The sequence below is a fragment of the Callorhinchus milii genome, unplaced genomic scaffold (genome assembly GCF_018977255.1).
Source record: "Callorhinchus milii isolate IMCB2004 unplaced genomic scaffold, IMCB_Cmil_1.0 Scaffold5, whole genome shotgun sequence".
Lineage (NCBI taxonomy): Eukaryota > Metazoa > Chordata > Chondrichthyes > Chimaeriformes > Callorhinchidae > Callorhinchus > Callorhinchus milii.
The window spans coordinates 18,530,330-18,553,339 of NW_024704746.1; the positions used below are offsets into that span (position 1 = coordinate 18,530,330).

General features: G+C 36.4%; 1 protein-coding gene across 1 annotated transcript in view; it reads left to right on the forward strand.

The window, feature by feature from the left end:
• The window catches only part of LOC103174664 (putative RNA polymerase II subunit B1 CTD phosphatase RPAP2), a 28,039-nt gene extending 6,446 nt beyond the window's left edge, over positions 1 to 21,593 (forward strand). The window contains exons 7-11 of the mRNA XM_007887155.2: positions 512 to 1,487; positions 1,951 to 2,045; positions 2,528 to 2,608; positions 6,977 to 7,045; positions 21,355 to 21,593. Of these exons, the coding sequence (XP_007885346.1) occupies positions 512 to 1,487; positions 1,951 to 2,045; positions 2,528 to 2,608; positions 6,977 to 7,045; positions 21,355 to 21,517 (1,384 nt within the window). The 3' untranslated portion in view covers positions 21,518 to 21,593. The remainder of the gene's footprint in view (positions 1 to 511; positions 1,488 to 1,950; positions 2,046 to 2,527; positions 2,609 to 6,976; positions 7,046 to 21,354) is intronic.
• Positions 21,594 to 23,010: the final 1,417 nt, after the last annotated feature.

The window sequence follows — 23,010 nt, forward strand, 5'->3', positions numbered from 1 at the left end:
GAAGGTCTCAGCTTTCAGCTTGAATTTCTTTTTCTGAAAGACTTCTTAGTGCGTGAGAGTAGACAGTCATCAAAAATTGCTTTTATGTTGTATAATTACTTTGGTTTCAAAACATTTTTTAAAAAAAATGCACATACTTAAATGGCCACAAGATGGCGACAATGTCTGCAGCTGCAGATACACCTGATGGGAACATAGTGATGTATGTTATCTTCCCTTAAATATATATATTTAAAAATGTATTAATAAATTAATATTATATTAATATAATATTCATATTTAAAATATTACATATATTTAATATTAAATTTAATGTTAAATTTAAGAGATATTAAAGAGATTGTCAGAAAATTAGTTAAGGCTTTTTTTTAGGGCTTTATTAATATTTTTAAAAGCTTTTTGAAAAGTTGAATAAAATGGAACAATATTTTAAAAGAGCTTTGAACTCCTGTTTGATCCTGATTCCCCCCCCACCTCCTCACACTCTTTTTTTTTCCCCCTTTACTTTTAGCGGCAGTGCTGGACAGGAAATAAATTTCGAAAATTCAAACCTTCAGGTTTCAGATATTGCTAATTCCAGCATTGTGGAAGAACGGCCTGTGCACGAGAGATCGCCCGGTGAGAATAGTAGTAGTGATTCAGAGCAAGAGTTTCTTTCCACTATCCTTTTGAGAGAAAGATACAAATCTAAGACTTCAGAGCATAAGCTGCACAAAAAAACACAAGGCAAAGCTAGAAAAACTGAAAGAAATGATCCAATGGCAAAACATAAAGAAAAAGATCACACAGTTGGAAAAGTTACCGAACAATTGAAGAAATGTCAAATTAATAATGCTGAGGAACCAGATACTAGATTGTCTCAAAGTACACAAAACACACAGTTGGCTTCTATGCCAGAGGAATCTACATCTCCAATGTCTTCACAGAAAGTCATGGGAAAAGATCAAGCTACTGTTGCGCCTGGAAATTTTACTACGCAAGGTCTAAGCAAGAAGGGTGCTGCTTCACTGAAAATGCTGATAGCAAAATCAAAATATCCTAGTTCAGGAAGACACACTTACAAGGTGGATCGATCTGTGAAAACTGATATATTGGATTTGCTAAGACAAGCACTAACTGAATGGAATACAGAAGAAACATTAATATTTCTTTACGGTTCTAATTTCAAGTGCAAAACACTAGAATCGAACGAGTCAAGCCAAGTGACTTGTGTGAGTAAGCAAGAACTTGATGAAGATGACTTGGACAATCTAGAGGCAATTGAAATTGGAGATCCTAATCAGAATTCCAAAAATGATAATAGTTTGAGACAATGTCCTCCATCCCAAGGGTCAGCGACTAATGTTGGACCACTCCCAGATATGGAACGACTGAAGCCGGAATCTGAATGCCTTCACCTGAAAATCAGAGAATTTTATAAGGGGCGGTATGTTTTATCTGAAGACATTGATGGCAATACTGAAGAACATTTGGAATCCATAAATTATGTAAGTGCTAAATTCTATCTTTAATGTCCTGCAGAATCCTGGAAAGGTGGATTCTGAAATGTCGTTCCACTAGAAAAATCAAATGCTTATTGTGATTTTTTGATGTAATGGGTTGGGTTTGTAATGGTTTGGACAGGCTGAATGCTATCCCAGGAAATGATGGCCCATGTTGTATACACACTTACCGTCCTCACATGAGGTAGTTTTGAATTATTTCCCAGGCTGATCTGAAGTGTTCACTTCTGTTACACTAAATGGAGCCTCTGGGTGAATCTGAGTCCACCCTATAATATTCCTGACTGTAACAGCCTATTTGCTTAGGAGGTGAGTACTGGAGAAGTGCTAACAGCAGAGATCACTCTCTTTAAGTAGAAGATATTTTGCTAATGATGACTTTGAACAGAAAGTACCTTCCCTTACATAAATTTTTGTAATTCTGCTGCTATTTTTCTGGGTTATTCAGAAACACAGAAAAGAAAACCCGGTTCTTCCATTGGTGGATTCCAATGCCCAGCACCAAATCAGAAGACGAATTGTTGTGGAAAAACTTAAAAAAGCGTAAGTTCAATAAACCAGGTTCAAATGCTTGGGCTGCTTGTTTCTGAATTTTCCTAACTCTGTTTTGATGGCAATTGGCTGTTCACCACTGGACTAGGAAGAAATACCATGTGATACAGGAAAATTATACCATATAGAGGGGAAAATGATATTGCCCCTCAAAACTGTATCTTTGTCAACAGCCTGTGAGGCAGTATTGGAGCAAGCTGGATCTCAATCTGCACAGAGATCTGCCAGATACCCAGGATGATACGTCTTTTTCCAGCTTCTAACTTTCATCTATTTTAATTTGGAGTAAATATTGGATTGAGTTCGACTGAGTTTTGATATCCCAAGTTATTGGACTATTTCCATATACTGTAATCTCAATTTTCTAGGGAGCTGTGTAGTGTTGAAGAAAATGTCTAACTGTTGATTTTTCTTTAGTTAATAGAATTGTATTTTGTTATTATTTCACTGTGGTTTTATGTATTTCATTTCAGTTTACCTGACATATTGGGGCCTCTTCGACTTACAATGTGTGACATTTCTCCTGAGCTAAACAGACTTGTAAAAACATTCAGGTAAGCTCTTCAGTCTTTTGAAAATTAAACTTTTCTAACGTTTGAACGTAATTTGGATAAATCATCAAATCTAGGGTGTGCAAAACGTTATGATGAAGTGTCAAAAGTTTCAGCTGTTCAGAGATATGGGGGGAATCTAAGTCTGGGTGTCAGAGCTGAATTAACAGGGAGCTGAATACATTTTGGAGATTCACTTCTTGTAAAAAACCTTTTTGGTAGCACTTTCGCCTCTTGAGTCAGAAGGTTGCAGGTTCAAGTTCTGCATTGAGGACTTTGAGCTTGCGGTGTATGCAACACACAGAGGTGTTGCGCTTCAAATAAGACATTAAACTGAGATCCTGTCTGCCTGTTCAGGTAGCTATTAACCAACCCATGACACTAATTGAAATGAGGGGAACGTTTCTCCTGCTGTCCGCCAACAATCTTCTGGTTTAATTGATCATTCACCTCTTGGCTGTTGTGGGATTTTCTGTGTGAATATTAGTTGCCACATTTGCCCATGAATATTAAGTCACTACACTTAAAAGTAATTATTGTGAAGCACTTTGAAATGTTTTGACATGATAAGGAGCTATATGAAATGTAATTATTATATACGTTAATGCTGAATTCAATGTTTTTCTCTTTAAAAAAGACTGTGCTGGCGATGATGATAGATTTCCGAGTGCAGTGAATTGTGAATTTTTATCAATTGCTAAATGCTTCTGTAAAAATAAGCTTCAATACTTGTTACTCCTGCTCTCACTATAGGAGCTACACTTGGGGAGGCTGCGGCAGCTCCACCTCCTAACAAGGAGAGAGTATCGATGTTTTATTTTTCTCTTGAAAATCGCTTTCAACTTATGCCACAAACACTATTGCGCTAAAGAAATAATCACAAACAGCAGCTCCAAAACAACTGTGCAAACAGAAGCTCACACACACAGTTGTTTAGCTGCTGTAGAAATTGCCCTGTAACTTTTCTATAAGCCGAGGGTCTGTGAGCACTGGTTTGGGACCATTAGTAAATAGCTGGTGAAAGACCACCGGGCAGATTCAGCGATAGCAATTTTCTTCTTCACTGGATTGAGAAGCAATAGTTCAACTCTTTTCAGTCTGTGCAGCTGAGAAATGGACTGTAGATGCCCCGGAGACTCATCTCTGCTGCTACAAATCTTCACAGAAAATCCCCAGGTACCTGTTAGCGGTTGTTAAGAAAAACGGAGATGTTGAATTATTCCCTAGAGTTAACAAAGATTTTTTTTACCACAGTCTGTGATTAGGAGTCAAGGAGCAGAGGTTAGGATTTAAGTGTTTGATGTGAATAAAATGAAAGTAAACAACATCGAATCAGCAGTTGAGTGAAGGATATAAGAAGAACTGACATCAATTCAAATGGGGCTTGCAAAATGTTTCACGTTGACACCTTGTGTATCAAATATTAGCCTACTTGTCTACTGCATTTACAAAACTGATCAGGGAAATGTTTGGGATGAGATTTAAGAATAGCAAGATAAACGCCGCAGGCCTGTCTATAGATAGGTTAGTCGGTTGTGTTTTATGTTTCAAAGTAAACTACAGGAAAAATGAGGATTTTTGAACCAAAATGAGCAACTGTCAATTCATGATGAGGCTGCACACTGTAAGACTGATATTGGTTGCCTAGTCAAGGGAACTCAAAAAGTGAAAGCAGGCGTGAGAGGTATTGTCCTTCAGACGAGACATTAAACATCAGACGAGGCATAGTGTCTTCACGGGGAGTGAGGGGGATTGAATCCATGAGTCACCTGAGGGCACCTCTTCAGCTTCTCCTCGCAGCCTGCTAAAGAGCGAGATTAGCAGAATCTTGGGATGAATGTGGCCTTACGGTAACCTGTGTATTCCCCAGTTACTACACTCCTCCCCAGGACTCATCACTGCACTTTATTCACATTTGTGGACAAAACGCTCAATTTCACAACCGGTTTAGTATGATAAATATGGCTATCAAATAGCATATTATTTGTAAGGGTACATGGTTTCTTTTAAGAATCACAAACATTTTATTACTACTAATTAAACATTGAAAGTTTATTGTTATTTTAGAAAACTTTCTTTAAGCTCAAGTTAAAGCGATAGCTAATGGAATTTTTACGTTGAGCTTCTGTGTTTGCTGCAAGTCACTCCAGCTTGTGTCCCCCATTAAGCACAGCCTAATGCTCTGTCTCTTGACGGCCTTCAATTTTGCTAGCAGCAATGTCCTATTCTTTTTCTCCAGGTGACAACTTTTTGTAAGAGTTAACCGTACCAGAAATCTAGAATTAATGGACTGCTGCTGTTGATTTTGCACTTGTCCCTTTCTCTGAAAGCTTTGTTCATCTGAGGACCTGGCCCTGAGGTGCAGCTTGTTTTAAAAGTGACTGACCTTTGTCTGCTCCTGCGAACATAAATGTGCCACACCTGTAGGTTGTATGCTTTTAGTCCTCCTTTTAATACAGCCACAATAAGATGATTGCACTGTGACAGGTGGTTGCTTTGGGACTGGTGACTGAGCAAAAGGTTTTTTGTTTGGAGAAGCATGACTGCATGATCATTGAACACTCACTGTAGTGATGTTCATGCACGAACAGATCTATATGGCTGTACTTGAGCAAGTCAACCAACTCCTTCCTCGTGCTGCCTGTTTTGTAAACTGCAGCTTGATAGCAATGTACTGGGTGTTAAATTGCTGCCAATCGATACTTACATAGAGGTTCAGTTAATTGACACAGATAACGGCATCCCTTAGTTTTTGTAAGGGGGTGACGCCTCCTCGTACAGTAATCAATAATGGATCTGTGTAGAGCACAAGAATAAAGATGCTTTTACTGGTATTTTGCATGACTACCCCAGGTGAATCTGAGCTGTCTTTTCCATTGTATCTCATCATGGCAGATTAGCTGGGATGTTACATTTGAACAGACTGTCAAGATGATTCCATCATCCAATTTGCCTCTATGTTTACCAGCACAGAACTGGTCCCACTGCTCATAGTATGTATTTGGGTCTATTGATTTGGCACAAAATCTTCAAAACCATAACCCGGCTATTTGAGAATTAGTAAATAAAAATGCAGAATTATTGTCTTGTCATCTTCCAAACTTTAAAGTGTGTTCAGATCTGCTTGCATTGCCAATATTTGAAAATATACTGAACATGATGTGATGGTCATGCTATTTCATGGTAATCTGCCCATAATCTTGCATTTCTTACTTTAGAACAGTTATGGATGCGTTCTTTAGTAATAATACTAAACATTGAAAGTTTCCACTAATAAATTCAGATTTGAATTAAAGTGCTCCTAAATTTGACAATATTTTTAAAAAATTTAGATTGATTTTTAAGGCCATAATAACTTCTATTTAACATTCACATGACTGAGCTTCTCTCCCAACTCAATATATGATGTAACTTTAAATCCTGTGATCTGTGCTCAGATATTCTCACACAGTCGATGGGGTGAAAGTCTCCTGTTTGCTTCTTTGAATTAAGTTTGTTTAAGGTGCCTCAGTCCGTTTCCTTGTTAGCACAAATCCACGTCACAGAAATATCCACAATTCAGTACTGGATTGGCAAACCTGTCTCTGTCACAGCTGGATTGTGTGTGAAATAGGAAGATCATATTGCTGTAGTGGGGATGCTGTTTTTGGGGTGCAAGTTCTGGTGTATTGGAGTGAAGTAGAGCAAGCTTCATCCTACAACTGATGTGAAACGTTTTAATCCTGAGACTCGTTGCTGAAGTGGGAAAATGTTCAATTTACTTTTGAGCACCATATTGGCTTCAAATTATTACTTTTTTAAATGTTGGATTAAATCATCTTTGTTGGTATATCAATGCACCAGGGCATTTTAAAGAAGAGGCTAAGTCCATGGTGGCTTTTTTCCCACGTAAAAGGTCCTGATCTCGGCTGTCTCATTGGATTATTTATTATTTTGCCCAGAAATTATACAGTCAATTCACTTTACAGTATGCTCAGTGAAATGCTTTGAGATGTCTTGAAGATGTGATAAAACGCTATATCCAATTCAAGCATTATTATTATTAAATTATGGAAGTCCCTTTAAGACATTCATGTTTAGATAGAAAGGACAGAAGAAACAAATTGTATTTTTTAGTATCATGTCAAAACATCTCAAAGTAAGACTGTCACGTGAGGTGACTGTTTCATAGGCAAACTATTATTAGTATTAATACCTAGAACTCAGCACTCAGTTAAGAAACTGCTCTCTTAGTCAAGAAATCTATGGTCCCCAAATAAGAGGTAAAATTATGAAAAAAAACCAGTCAATTCATATAGAAATAAGTTAGCAGAGGGTTGATGAGCTTCACCTTGGTTTTGCTGATTGTTTTTTTTTCTATTTGATTTTCAGGCTAACAAACACAAATATCCTTCACCGACCCTCCCAATGGACCCTAATCGCTATTGTGCTGCTTGCAGTGTGAGTATTAAGAATGAGACAGGACCAAAACATCAAACCGAAACATGAATTTAATAATCAAAATACATCCAAAGTAGAACCAATTTAAGGGATGTAGTTTCCCATGTTTAAATGTAAAATTCCACAATCCAGATGTTTTTTCAGTATTTAGACATGGGTAAGTTTGAAACCTTTTGGCGTAACCTGGTTGAAAACCTTGTGAGAGTCTAATCTCACTTGCAAATTTTAGCACAGTGTTACTCTAAATCTCATATGAAGCACTTCATTTGAAATACGAAATTGGATGCTTTGCCTTTTAGAAAAAATCACTGGTGGTTTCATGCCATGTCAGAGAAATAACTTCCGTCCGAGTTGAAGCCATCAAACAATCATAGCACGTTTTTCAGCTTGAATTACAAGATCTCAGAAATCTTATTCCAGGCTGTTCAGCAGCACAGTGCTTTTCCTTGGACTTGCCAGATCAGGGAACCTCTAGGGGTAAAAGAGTACTTACCAGACGTTTGCAGGTCAAAATATGCCAAGGGCCAACCTCATGGCATTCTCAGCTTTGCATTTCTTTTTCTTGATATTACTTCAGTCTGACACATTGTTTGAGTTTTACTGTCTCAGGGAAGTGTGTACAAGCAGACATTAGTGAAGGCTGTGGTGAGCGTCATAAAGACAACTAGCATTCAAATGATTCATTAAATCAGAACATAGAAAGTAACTTTACTTCAATGCTTTGATATGAATTTTTAATCAACTGTAAGAACAAATCTTTTGTCATTTTTACTACATACTCATACGGGTGAATGGCTAATTTGTGAAACAGATCTTATGAATTTTTTAGAAAGTTGCACAGCTTAAATCACACAGGGTTCAGGGATAACTATTTTTTGTAATTTAACAATGATGTTATTTAAGTTTTGTGCTTGAGAAGAGTTGGGTATTTTTTGCAAGCCTCAGACAGATTTTGTAAAACACCAGCCAAAGGCACTTTAGTCACATTAGTTGGTATTTGGTTTATTTTATGATACTGATAATTATCACCAGTCAAAATATTTATAGATTCTAGAAAGATTGTAAAAATCTGTGCAGTTTTTAATTCTTTAAAGTCTTTATTGATATTAGTATTTTGTAAACTATGGATATTGTTTCTCCTACAAAATATACAGTCAATTCACTTTACAGTATATTCTATGAAGCGCTTTGAAGCTCTATGAAGCGTCTCAAAGACGTGATAAGGCGCTATATCAAGAATTATTATATCCAACTCTTCTGACAAGCCCAGAATAAAATTTTCACGTTGCATTTTCGTTTCCAAATTTCACAACCAGCTGAATCAAAGTGGCACTGGATAGAGAATCCCTTCTGAATTTGCCATCAAGTCTAAAATGAAGTGCAATACATGATGCCAAATGATGCAGATAAACACGTCTTTGAACATCTAGGTAGCATTTAAAAGCATACTTGTTTCTCTTGAGCTACTCTGCATTGCTGGGACTCTTGGTATCTGTATTATTATACCCTGGATGAAAGCTAATGGAAAGCTTTCAGTGCTTGTTTTAGAAAAAAATGTCTTGGCTAATTTTTTGTCTGAACTGGTTGATGGCATTGAATTGTGGTCAATTTTGCCAACGTACCTTAGATTCAAGATTTTCACTTAAAAGCTTGAGCGTGGTTTTGCTGTACTGGGAGAAGAGTGTTAGCTTTGGGACATACCATTTAAACATACTCCAGAAGGCCAAGATCATGGGACAAAAGGCATCAGTCGCTTCAGTTAGCTCTGTTGTTTGGAGATATACACAAGAGGGTTTGCTCCTCTCTTGACATTTGCTGCATCAAAATAGACATGGTCTCTGCTTTATTCTGTTCTTTTGTTTCAGATGTTTTATTCACCTTGTCTTCTTTGGGCGAAGGGAATGGAGGAAAGATTAGCATTTCACAAAACATATTTTTGGGATGTTTTAATTTTTCCAAAAACTATATAGGTAAATGGAAGAGCTGTAATTTAAGCTTTACTCCATCATATAAGTTATTTCTTTAAATAAATACTTATGTTTAAAACCTGTTGAAGAATAATTTGCCTGTCTAGTTAACGGGTTGGTTAATTAATGGGTGTTTTATAAGGACTAATATGGCTGAAAGTCTAATTTGCAATTAATGCTACTGACGTTTTGCTATTTGTTTTAATATCTGTGAATATTTATTATTGCAATTAAAGAGATATTTGAGGAATGTACCAAAACTAGCAATACCAAATAGCCTATCTGACGTTTCTGTTAAGCAACTTTAAGACAACAACACTAGGTTTATGGTACTAAGCACCATGCTATTTACGTAGTGCTTTGCCTAACAATAAATGTTTCTTGCATATTTCTAATCTAACAATTAGAAGTCATTATATGTCTGCTAGCACACAATACGTTGATGTAACTTGCACTCTGCATTTGACTAACTTTTATTTAGCAGTCATTTGTCAAGTACTTTCAAGATTAGTCTAATTCTTCTTGGCAAAGTATAGTAATCCTGCTTAAAGGTCACTCTGCCTACAAGCAATATTTTTTTTGCTCTAGATAAAGGCAAAATTGATTTTTTCTTCCTTTTGTTTATTGCTCATGATCTCTACTCACAGAATCTGTGAAATGGATCACACAGCAGGAACAACTGAGCTTTCACACCATATAGTGTTCTGCATGTTTGTGAAGCATGATATTAAATAAACATGAAAGATGTGTGTGTAAAAAAAATATTCTTTCGACAATAGTTTTGACATCTCTGTGCATTAACCTACACTACATTCCCAGAGGTAAACTTAAGGAGCAACTAATTACACCAGTTTCCAAATGGGGGATGGAAACACGCAAAATATTGGCAGAGGTTCAAAATCAGTTCCATGCTGAGGCAGCTCAATGATTCTAGTTGACTTGCAATGAAAACCTCTGTGTACTGTTTGACAGCGCCTGTAATGTAAAAATTAAATATTGTACCCACCTAATTCATTTTCAGTTAACCCTCAAATAATTACTACAGACCAGTTACCGTGATTTATAAAATAAGGCAAGAAATTTGGATCGATTTCTTTCCTTTGTCTAGAAATGTCAATTACCCCAAGAAAAATCCAAGAATATCAATGAAACAAGTGCTTGTATACAGGAGCTGGCAGCCGAGTGCACTTTGCCAGATGATGAATATGCTGTTTTGGTATACAGAGAATGAAATTAAATGTAATCCTGTGATTGCAATAAAATGTCATGTCTAAATCAACATGCTAAATGAGCTATTGGTAGTTTGGGATTATTGATGGCATATCTGTGGCCCAATTATGCCTCAGTTAAAGTCAGCATGTTATCTAATAAACAATATAATTGTTGTTTTGACCCTTATTGATAGTTTTGTGCTTTCTTTTAAAGATACCAGTTGAAATCCTATAGGTCTAACCTGCTCAAGAGATGTCATTTGCATTGAATTTATATATTTTTATAATGGTGTATCTAAACTGTTATCTTTAATCAGGTCTGAATTTGCCTTAATGAAAAAATTGGTAAATTCAACTCTTCCAGTTAGTAGAATCATAACATTTTACAACATAGAAAGAGGCCATTTGGCCCATCATGTCTGCCGATTCTGAAAGAGCTATATAACCATACAGTGCCATTTCCACCCCACCCCCACACACCCTTTTATATTTTTCCTTTTTAAATATTCGTCTAATTCCTTTTCTGAAAGTTATTATAGAGTCTGTTTCAACCAGGTAGGAGCATTTATCCTAATCATCCTCTTCATCAGAACAAAATTTGTAGCTAAAATAGTTTGTTAATAGATCTATAAGTTACATTTGTTGGTCGTCAGATTTTTTAAATGTTCAAGAATTTAATTAACAGAATGCAGTGAGTGTTCCATGTTATGAATTTCCATTTGGTGAGTATATAGGTAATCTTAATAATCTGCTGCACAGAAATTAATCTGCGGAACATAACATGAAACCAGTATAGATACTCAGCCCCCAAAGCAGGTCAGTTTACAACAACTTCAACAACAACTTGCATTCATATAGCGCTCTTCACTTTCATAAACTTGTTATACACAAGTTTCAGTCTAATGTGGAAGGTTTTGAAAAGTTTCAGGGATTGGGGAGCACTCGTGGCTGGGTAAGGACATGTATTGGATGGGAAAGAATTGTATGGGCACATTGAGATGGACACAGGTGCATTGGGGGGAAGGCGAATGGTCATCAAACAAGAGGAATGTTGGTGAAAGTTGCTTTATGAATGTCCTACATAGTGATATATATTTATCTAATGATAAATTGTCACTTTATTTTAAATGTAGGCTTCAAGTTAATAAAACTTTAGATTTTTAAAAATAAATCAGGTATACATACTTACCTACCAACAACGAGTAGTCGTCTTTGTTAGAATTGTTTTTCTGCAGGACTTTATTGACTCTAGTTGTTGTCTCAACCCTTGGCCACTTATCTTCTTCCTCAGCTGGTCAACCTCAGGTGTTGTACCTTAGCCAGCTGCTGAGAGAAACTGCATGTGTTTACGTAGCTAAATATTGTTAATATGATTACTGCACGAGACAGTATTAAAGCAAAACTATAATCAATTTTATGAACATTATCTCCACAGTAGTTTGTGCAGGTGAGCGTTAGTTGTAACACGATAGAGCAATGTTTGCTGCAGTTGATTCTCTGTATGAGGTTTCTTACACCTGTCCGTGCTGCTCTAAGTATGTATATATTGGCAGCTCCTAGCTCCAAAATTAAAACAGTTAACAAATGTATTGTTTGCAATAAAATCAAAAGGCGCAGGCAAAATCTTGAATTCCAGAATAAAAGCAAACATGCTCGTCTAGCCTATCTGATTAAACTAGCATCAATAAATCTATACCGTTGTTAGTGTTTATAATAATAATAATAATCCTTGCATTTGATATAGCGCTTTTCACGTCGGGAGGACGTTCCAAAGTGCTTCACAGAACACACTGTAAAGTGAATTGACTATATTTGTGGGCGAATGTGGCAGCCAATTGCGCACAGCAATGTCCCACAAACAGTCGTAGATTGAAAATGACCAATTTATTATTGTTTTTGGTTTTGGAGGGATTATTATTAGGCTCTGTGTGGAGTAAGGAAACTTGCCCAAGGTTTCGCCCTCTACCTGGAATTGAACTCAGGTCTCTCGCTTGCAAAGCGAGTGCTCTAACCACTGAGCTACAGGACTCCACAGTTTTCATATGCAGCTCAGATATTTCCGTGATTGCAATTAATTTTAATAACTTTAATTTTGAGAACTTTTTGACACTGATGAATCACAACAGAGGTGTCAATTAGTAATCCAGAGAAACAGAAGATGAACTGACTAAACCTGATATCCAGGAAGTAGGCTTGCATTGGGTTGGGGTGTTTGCACCAAACATGAAATGAGCAATCATGTTTCCTGTTTGGTGATTGGGAAATCAGGCCTAACATTCACCAACAGAGGTAGCTGTTTAATCCCCAACAGAAGCATTTCTGAACAGGAGACATGATATAGATGTTTTGTTGTCATTGCCCCTTGCATATCTGTTCTTCCCTTTTTTCCAAGGAACCATTTCATTCTTCCTCGGGCAATTTGAGTTCAAAACAGAAAGAGGTGGGGAATCTGTTTAATTACTGGGATAATCAGTTGGTAAACAGTTGAATTTATTTTAATGAAAACCAAGTTGAGAGTGAAGAAATTATTGTCCTACCCATTAATTTGTTCATTTTTGTATATTTTGCACGTCACATCCTTAAATGGATATGGTTGCATCACAATAGAAACTGCATTTTTACAAAAAAAAGAATAAAGAATTCGAAGTGCATGCTTAGAAATGCAGTGAATTCTTGCCGGTGTACAACTGAAACTGGAATAATTTTGAGAACTTGAAAGAAACACTTGGATGACTTTTACCTCTAATACGATTGAGTTCCCTGATAACTGAATATTGTATTGTAACCAGTTTTGAGTTGAGAAAGATTTACAATAAAAGGAACTGGCAGGAGAGGTGGATGGGGATGATCCCCTTAGAGAATTGTCTCGTCTTTGGGAAAGGTTAGAATGTAACTTGACCGTTTTGCTGTTTCTCATGATTACCAGCCAATACTCGCTGATGAGGTACTTAGAGAAAGAATGGAGGAACTCAGTCAGTTCAGAGAAGGGGGAGGAATTTCGAAAGTAGCAATTAAAACATAACCATATGATTTTGAGGAAGTGTGTTTAATTAGTAATTTCCCAAATTTTAATTTTTAAACGTTTAGGTTTTAAACTTTTTGTTCCAAAAAGCGATTTGTCTACAGAAAGTCACTACATTTGACTGATTACTTGTAGAATGCTTTGGGGCATTTTGATGTGATAGGGCCATATAAAAATGCACCTTCTTTCTATTTAAACCTAGATATTTAGATTGTGTACACCGATATCTGTGTTTATACAACTGACAAACTTTTTTTGTCTGAAATAAAAGTTATAATGAAAAAACACCTATGTACTATGAAGATTAACCAACTTAAAACGTTTCTCGTTCATGAACTTGTTAATAATTTTCTTATGTTGACATTTTATAAGCCCTTGTCATTACCGAGTCCCACCAAAAAATGATTAAGCTATTTGCACTTTCTTATCTGTGGTGGCTGGCAGCTGACAGTCAGACATAAAACTTTATTCACTAGCGAGGTAGAACCAGCTGCAGAAAGAGCTCCAGGATTTACCAATAATCAGTTTTGTACCTTTCATTTGATCCACATAAACCCAACTTATTTGTTCAGAGTGTACTGTGAACAGTTTATTCATTGGCATACAGGGTATAAAAATAGATTTGTAGAATGAATGTCTTTTCAAACCTAATCCTTACTGAAATTAATAGTAGCATTAATACAGTGACTGCATATATGTCAAACATATAAGCCGTTATCAGTTCAGCTAGGGTGTTCTGAGTTCCACCTGTCACAGCAAATGATTATAGCATCCTGCTGGCTTGCACTACATTTAACACAATTAAGCACACATAATATCTTTTACTCTTAATGATCAAAAAAAAAGTTCATTTTTATTCCCCTGCCATGCAGCAATGCCCCTATTTGTTGTACAGTGATGTTTAGTCTGGCACTTGAGTTGTAAACTATATAGCTACCAGTAGTTGGAGCAGTTGTGCAGAGATGCTCACAGAGATTACGTTATCAAAAGTGGATATGATTGCCAATTTGAGTTTAACCTTTACCAATGTATAGTTAATCTATACTGTTATACTTTTCCCTTAAAGCAAGGAAATGTGGAATTATGTTTTAGTAATTTCTTACATCCTTTAGTGCAGTATTTTAATCTGGTATTGCATGTTTTAATTTATACCATCAGTTTAATGTAGTGTGGAGTTGTAGTTCTGCAATATAACCTACTCTGATAGACTGATGCCTCTGATGCAATACATATGACTCTTTATGACTCTTTTCAGAAACATATATAACATGTCACTGAGCAGATACTAAATGGGTGCCAATTGGTTGCTAGGCTGGAATTTATAAACTTTTTCTGATAAACTGTTTCTATAAATAGTTGGAGCAAAGATTGAGTAATTTATGGAAGCAAAAATCCCAAGGTGAACTTGGGTAACCCTACCTTAAACTTGGGTTATTCCTTATATTAAGGTGTGAGTGTCTTCTAAACTGGCTACAGGTATCTTTCACCCAATTCAAACCAGCAGGCCTGCTATACAGCATGTGGTACAAGTGGTTTGAATTGGATGAAAGATGATAAAGGTAAAAGTAATTTACAACCTGCAGCTGCATTTACCTGGTATTATAACAATTATGAGTGCCATTTGCATCAGTAGATAATAATAATCTATTATTACATAGGAAAGTGTTATTAATTGCTAAAGCTTACTACTGTAATTCTCTTATAGAGTGTTGTACTGTCCTTTTAACAGTCAATTTCTACACTACACAATAACTGCATCAAGGGTAGAAAGACACTATTTGGGGCTTTTCTTTTTAGCTCTTTTGCAGAATGCAGATTTATAATCTGTGTATTTATAACCTCTCAATCTGTGCCTTCAGTCACCCTCCTCCTCCCTGTTCTACTTCCACCTGGACAAGTCTTTGGTTTTAATGGTTTATTGTGAAGAAGAGTACCTCTGCTAATGCAGGGTTCTAATCTTTAATTAGAAATTATTTATTTTCCTCACACAGTTCTGACAACGTAGTAAATTGACCTGAATAGAGTGATCAAATGAATACATACTACGTTTAAGTACATTTTGAAACAGTTGGAATAAAGAAGTGCTAATTATAATAATTACACTGTTGCTATGTTCAGAGAAAGATGGACAGCTCTATGTTTAAATAAAATCCTGATTTTAAAGGACAGATTGTGTGGAAATTTCCCCTCAACTCAAAATTAATTATAGTATTGGGACTATTTCGGCAAACCTTTTGCAATCTGGAGGGTTCCCTCAGAGAGACAGGTAATTGCTAATGAAATTAACATGATCGAAACTGGTACATGTTAATACTTTCTATTGTATATAGTAAAATCTTGTGAAGCACTTTGAGACGTCTCGACAATTTAATAATAAATTCAAGGATTTAGAAATTTTAGAGGATTGAGAATAGCCATGTGAAAATTCTTACATATTCTTGATGTGAAGTTTAATTGGTCTGATCTGTAATATCTAGTACAAGTTGATCTTCATTTTCATAACAATATTGTGTCAAAAGCTGCAAAGCGCAGTCATAGATTTTTATCAGTTGTAATTGTTGTGGGCCTGTGTTTAAATTGTGGGTTAATGGAATCTGATTTTAATCTTTCTGAAACAGTAGTGTCAGGTTTACCACAAGTTAAAACATTTATGTTGTTTTACATTTAAGGAAATCTTGGGTTTAATTTTTTTTGCAATGCTTTAATATACTCGCTGGCCTTGAACAAACACTTCAAAGGTTGATATTGTTTGCCAGATAGACGGTGCCTTTTCAGGACCTTCCATCAAATATTAATCACTTCTAATGGAAATTCTTTACTCTGGAGACAGTGTATTTTTGTCTCTACAAAGCTGCCTTGGTGGATTTTATATTGGCTTGGCTTTGAGTACAGTAAGGTAGTGGGCACGTGACGATTTGAGCGATGAAATATTTTTGACACAAGTCTGCTTAGTAATGGAAGGAATTGTTTTCCTATCTAGTTTGAGAGTTTAAAGTCTGTTCTTCTACGAGTCCTCATAGCTTGTGGTGGTTGTCCAGTTCGTGAAGTAGTGATTTGACCACATAAATAATAATAAGAAAAAATAGTAAAATTATATATTATTACAACAACAACATAATTAAATTTGCATAGCGCCTTTCACGTTGGGAGAATGACCCTAGGCACTGGACAGACAGTTTTGGACCCGAGCTGGGGGTCGGGGAGGGTGTAGGGCAACAACAACAGGATTACATTTGTTTGATTAATTTAATTAAGATTACATAAGGTGGGGAGAGAAGCAGGGAGATCGAAAGCACGGTCGAAGAAGAGGGTCTTGAGATGGTTCTTGAAGGTGGCAAGGGAGGGGGGGCGGGGTGAGGCGGATGGACTGCAGGATGGAGTTCCAGAGGGTGGGGGTAGAGTGGCAGAAGGGTCACCTGCCAATAGTGGGGCGAGCAAGGCAGGGGATGTGAAGCAGGCCGGAGCCCACTGAGTATTATTACATAATAATCCCTCAAAAATAATAATAATTTGGTCACTCAATCCACAACTGTTTGTGGGACAGTACTGTGCGCAATTGGATGCTGCGTTTCGCCCACATATATACTGTCAATTCACTTTACAGTACATTCTGCGAAGCGCTTTAAGACCTGTAGAAGATGTGAAAAGTGCTAAATCAAGAGCAAGGATTTTTTTTATTATTATGTAAATCGTTCCAATTACCTAAAGAGAGAGTAAAGAAAACATGATAGATAATGATAGCAATTGGCTGCCGTGTTTTACTGATGTTCCTATGGTCAAGTGTTTTCGTAAAGGCTGATATACCTACGTCCAACAATAACTTAACAAGAATGCGACAAAGCATCTGAAGTAAAAGTTGTGAACAATCATTGAGACACAAAGTTATGCAAGTAGACTTGGAAACATCCAGTGATGGTACAGAATTGAACAATTGAAGTCGATCCATACAGTATTTAGGACTGTATTCTATGATTTCTTGTACAGTCGATACTATGATTCCCATAGTTTTTTTTGAGTGTTAGTTTCATTCCAGATTTGTTTTATTCACTCAGTTTTTCCTTGTAACTCAATCATTTTCCACGTGACAGAAAAATTAACTACAGCCCCCCACACACACATTTTATGTGTTAAGAGAAAAGGTCATTTTTCATCTTGCACATCAAGTATAAATAATACCAGATGAACAGTGCAGTAACTCTGCATTGTAGCATGCCACAATTCTGTTTTAAGGCTCCTAGAAAACTATTCATGTTCACTTCATTACCAATTTGGGGGAAACTATCTCTACAGTAGTTTTGTATTCTGTATCTACCTAATACATTCATTTCTTGGGATGTGCAAATTAGAATTGATTTCATTTTGTTTCTCTGAGAGGCGGTGGGGGAGGGAGGCAAAGATCGTTTCCAGACCCCAAAATGTGTATTTTTGTAATACTGTTTGATTAGAACCAACTGCACAGTTCATATTAAGCGCTGCTGTACATCTAAAGCACAATAATGTTGAGAATTTTTTTAAACAAAATGTACATTACAACTCTCAAATAGCCTAATGGTTAAAGACACCGCCGAGTAAAACATTAATCTTCACGTCCTCCCTACGTGAAAGGCGCTATACAAATGTAATTTTGTTGTTGTTGTTGTAATCGGAACAGTCTGGAAGATTGCAAATTCAAATCTCAGCCTGTACAGACTTACCTGATCTCAGCTGGGTCAGCAAAGGAGACTACAGTTGTACTGACTAACATTGGACTGTGGAAATGGAAAATTGGCAAGGGGTGGCATTTGTACTCCGATCTTCTCGGGCCATTCTGCCTTATACACACAGTATGGGTGCATTGGTCTTTCCAAATTGCTTGATGTTCATCCGCTTTTAGGAGAGGACAACGGTATTCGACTGGTATAGGCCTCACAATTCCTGCATCTTGCTGTAAGGAACCATAATTGCTTTAATGCTCACACTATAAAAGTCTCAGTCCACCCAAGACAAGCGCAGGAGTAGATAAGGGAGTGCAATCAAGAGGTTGATCAGGCTGGCAATGGCCACTGTAGCATGTTGGACCACTGCGCGGGATGATTGAATTTACAAATCGTAAATTAGAGTTTGGGGCACAAACTATCCAGTACATGATTGTTCAAGTAAAGTCAAAGTCTGCAGCTTGTGTGGGTTTGCTTTTTTACTGCAATAAGTGAAGCTCTAGTTTTACCAAACCAAAAACGTAAAAAGTATTTATAGAACGTTATATCTTTTATTTCCTTTCTTCCTTCCTCCCTCCCCAGTTGTTGTTTTGTTTTTATCAGAACAGTAACTTTGACTTCAGTATGCATGCAAGGATGGCTTCACGGTTCCTGTTGTTTTTTTGCACCACATTGAGATTGGTTCTGTCTATGACCTTAGTATTCAAATCTTCTGATGATTGAGGTTTTGCACCTCAGCCACCTACAGCCATTCAATCCTTTGTTTATTGTTCAGGTCACACACTTAAAATGATTAAGAATTCTGTCTTTAGTAAATGTATAACATTGAAGCAATTATATACCTCAGCTGCGAGCATTTTGTTCTGAAAAATGATGGGTTCAAAAATAGAAAGTAATTTTACATTTTGCCAAAGTACATCAGTCACCAAAAGCTGTTTTAAGAGTATGGTTACAGGTCTGTCCAAGCTTATTAATTCATTCAAAAGTCTTTTCCACTTTTCCACTGCTTGCCAACAGATGTGAATTGAGGCCTTCTCTGTCAATGCCAGGTGACTAATAGTATTTGTGTGATAATTGACGATCCAAGGTATAATTATTAATTCATGGGAGAAAATCAGAGGCATGAAAGTTAAAAATATGCGCTAACTTTTTTTAAAAGAATGATTTATTCTTCAAAAATCTTCTTTGTTTGAAAAGTCTGTGGCTTTGTTCATTTGGAGGAGGCAAATGATGGAAGTAAGGCATTTTGGGGTCTGTTATTGGTAATCTACTCCTGAGGAATTCTGACCTGATCTTTAGTGTAAGAAAAATAAACTTTCTATAATCTGAAACATTTTATTTTCAGTGTTTGGTTCCTTTTGCTCTAATTAAATTAATTATTCATTTAGACTTTACTGTCAAATAACAAGTTCATCTGTTTCCTTGAATTGTAAGCACATGTACCTCTAAATCCTCTGTTCCAGTTACCTTTCCTACAGAAATCCTTACATAACAGGGTGTGCATTTATATGTTTGTTTATATAGCCTCAGCAATTTGAATAATGTTTACAGTAAATTAAAATGGTGGTACATTAAAAACCTCCATTACCCATATGTTGCAGGCTTTTTCAGTGTAATAACACTGATTGTCTGTACATGGTAATTAACTTGACATCTTGCAAGCCAGGATGTTTGTAGCAGGAATTTCTGCAGTTCATCATATCAAGTTAAAGCATGTTAAATGTTGTATGGTGTTAAGAGCTTTCGTTATATGAAAATCTTAATCTGTACACTGCATTATAGTGAATATAAACTACGATTTTTGTAGAGTTGTATATGTAAGATTCAGTAATGTGAAGAATGAGGGAATTGAAACTTGAATGATGCTTGTTTACTTCAAAATAATGCTAGCTTTCAAATTGTATATTTGATGTGTATGAAAGCCCCCTCAATGAAGCCATTTTAAGGCCTTACCAATTTAAGAAAGAAAGGAAAGCTTGAAATATTTCCAACAAACTAAATAAGAATTCATAAATAGTGCCATCTGGTAACTACCTGACACACCATTTGCTGTTAATTACATGCTGTACTTGCCTCCAAGTGTAAGGATATGAAAGTAAGTGGGTGTTCTGTACAAACAAAATCTGTAAATGCAGATTTACTGAAATAGTAATGTGACCAATCTTGTGGGTATTAAAACCTCTTATCAGCAATGAAGTAGCTGTGGGAGAGAATCCTTTCACAGCCAAAGGGTTAACCTATCTCCGTCTTTCAGATGCTCTCTGGCCATGTCTTCTCCCCTTTTCTGAGACAGCTTATCTGCTGAATGTTAATGCTTGAGGCCTTGCCTCAAGGCCCTCTCATCACTAATAGAATGCCATACCTATGGCAAGGAACTTTCTAATACATTTGTTAGACCTCACCATGGGCTGTGCAGGATCACTGAGCAAATCATTCCTGAATCATGTGGCTTTCCTTTTCTACACCCTGTATCAACACATTGCACTGTAAGACATCATTAGGTACTTTTTAACTACATCAGTTATATTTCTGCTTCTCCCTCTAATCAAAGAGGAAACTTTCTGAGACCATACTGTGGACTGCAAGGTACAGACTTATAGACATCTTTTAAACTTCTAATTATTACGACTTGATTTCTTCAAAAATAATGTCAATAAATCTGTGTCAGCTTTTCACAGAACAAGTCTGTCTTATTTCTGGTGTTCTTGTCAAAAGATATGATTTCTGACACCCGGACCTATAAGGTATCCTTCATGTTAGAGCCTTAAAATCTTGACTGTAACCCCTCATGGCATTATGGCAGATGCAGCCAAGTAATTGAACGCTGTCCAAGAGAGGAGCTACATAGGAATAGTGTAGTCTTCCCAGTTGATATTGCCAGACTCCAAATAACTAATGTATAGGACAATCCTCTGGTATTGACCCTTCTATTATGAAGCCCACCAGCCAATGGATGAGAAATCTTGACAAAAAATTATGTTCATAAGGTTTAAAGTCAAAATAACTGCACTTGAGGTTTCTTAGAAGAAGCACTTGATACTTTTTATTTCCAGCTTGAGAACTTTTTTTTTAAATGAGAACGATGTATGTGTAGTTTCTGCTGTTGGAAAAGAACTTCTGAATAAAAGTTTGTGAAATTTGACTTTGCCTCTTTTTTACCACAGCTTCATAAATAACCTAAGTGTACTGTTCTGATTACTTAACAACCTTTTATTGATCTTCAGGAGCTGAGAGTTGTTTTTACTATTCATATTTGATGTGCCCACTGGCAGTTGGGTGAAAGCTGATTAAAAAATCATTCAGAAAAATCTCTGTGGAAATTCTTTTAAGAGGAAGGTACTTAAAGTTGGATAAATATGCTTGCATGTTCAAACCTGTATTAAATGTTGTCTTACAACCTGAATATCTGTTACAGACTGTCAGTGAAGATTCCACTTCTTCAGGAGACTCTGCAGAGTGTGACCTCAGAAATGTTCATATCTACTTTTCTGCAAGAATTTGATGCCCAGATTGAAGACCTGGAAAATTTGAAGAACATCTTCAAATACCATGAGAAGAATGGTGTGGGGGGTCTGTAAAACAAAAGTACAATTACATCTTGTAATTGAGTCGTGGAGTCCTGTAGCTCAGTGGTTAGAGCACTCGCTTTGCAAGCAAGAGACCCGAGTTCAATTCCAGGCAGAGAGCGAAACCTTGGGCAAGTTTCCTTACTCCACACACCTAATAATAATCCCTCCAAAACCAAAAACAATAATAAATTGGTCATTTTCAATCTACGACTGTTTGTGGGACATTGCTGTGCGCAATTGGCTGCCGCGTTCGCCCACAAATATGCAGTCAATTCACTTTACAGTGTCTTCTGTGAAGTGCTTTGGGACGTCCTCCCGACGTGAAAAGCGCTATATCAAATGCAAGGATTATTATTATCTTTTATTGCCTAGATTTTACAGCGTTTAAAAAAAGTCAGATCAATAATTATGAAACATGTTACATTTAGTTACTGTTAAAAGAATCATCATTGTTCATTATTGGTTATTACATGTGTTTTACTACAAGTGTTCTATTGCATGGGCAACTGGAAGGGAAAATACAGCAAACTGAAGCCAGGTGTCACATGGATCTATTGCAATGCAGAATAGTGCCTTCATTTCCAACCCCCCCATCACCCCCACCCTTACCCCCACGTTTCACCTACAAAATATAGTCAATCCACTTCACAATACAGTATATTCTGTAAACGCCTTGAGATGTCTCAATGATGTGATAAGACACTATATCAAATGCAAGGATTATTATTATGTACTTCTTTCCAGCCTCAGATGAATATTGCCCACTTGTATTCATGATAATGATGAGTAGCAATAAATGCCATGTTGCTTATTTGGTCAAATAATGAATTGGAGATTTAAATTGCATTTGAATGATATTCATCTCTGTTTTCAATTCAGATCCTCAATAAGACTATTCACATGATCCTCTATTGCAACAGATTTCATCCAAATACAAAATGGACATTAACAAAAAATATTTCTTTATTAAAGTTACAAAATTTGTGATGCATTTCTTTAATCTGACATTGATGCCTTGTAAACTGTAATGAAGGGTTTGAAACCTGTTTTGACTATATGTCGTTAACCAGTTTGGAAATGCAAGCTGCATTTAAGGTCATCTTTGTCTTAAATTACATCTTCAAGATCACTGAATCATGTTGGAGCCTAACTTTCTAAATAAATACAATCCCTTTCTGCTGTTTGTGTGTTGTGTTCTAATTTATGTATTTGTGACTATTGAAGTCAAAAATGTTGACACTAATTTGGGATAATATTTAGTTTGGGAATAAGATATCTGAAGGCAAATGAAATGTGATTGTGTAACATAACTAGTTTTATTGCCAACTGGGATTCTAATTGAACACTTCTGAGTCCAGAGCCACTGGTTCAATATCGTTTGCACATTACTGTGCTAATAACTCATTTGTATGAGTGGTACATAACAAATCCTTATCAAATGGAAATGAGTCTCCCAAACCTGATTCCTTATCTTTGGGTATGTCAAATGGATAAGACATTGA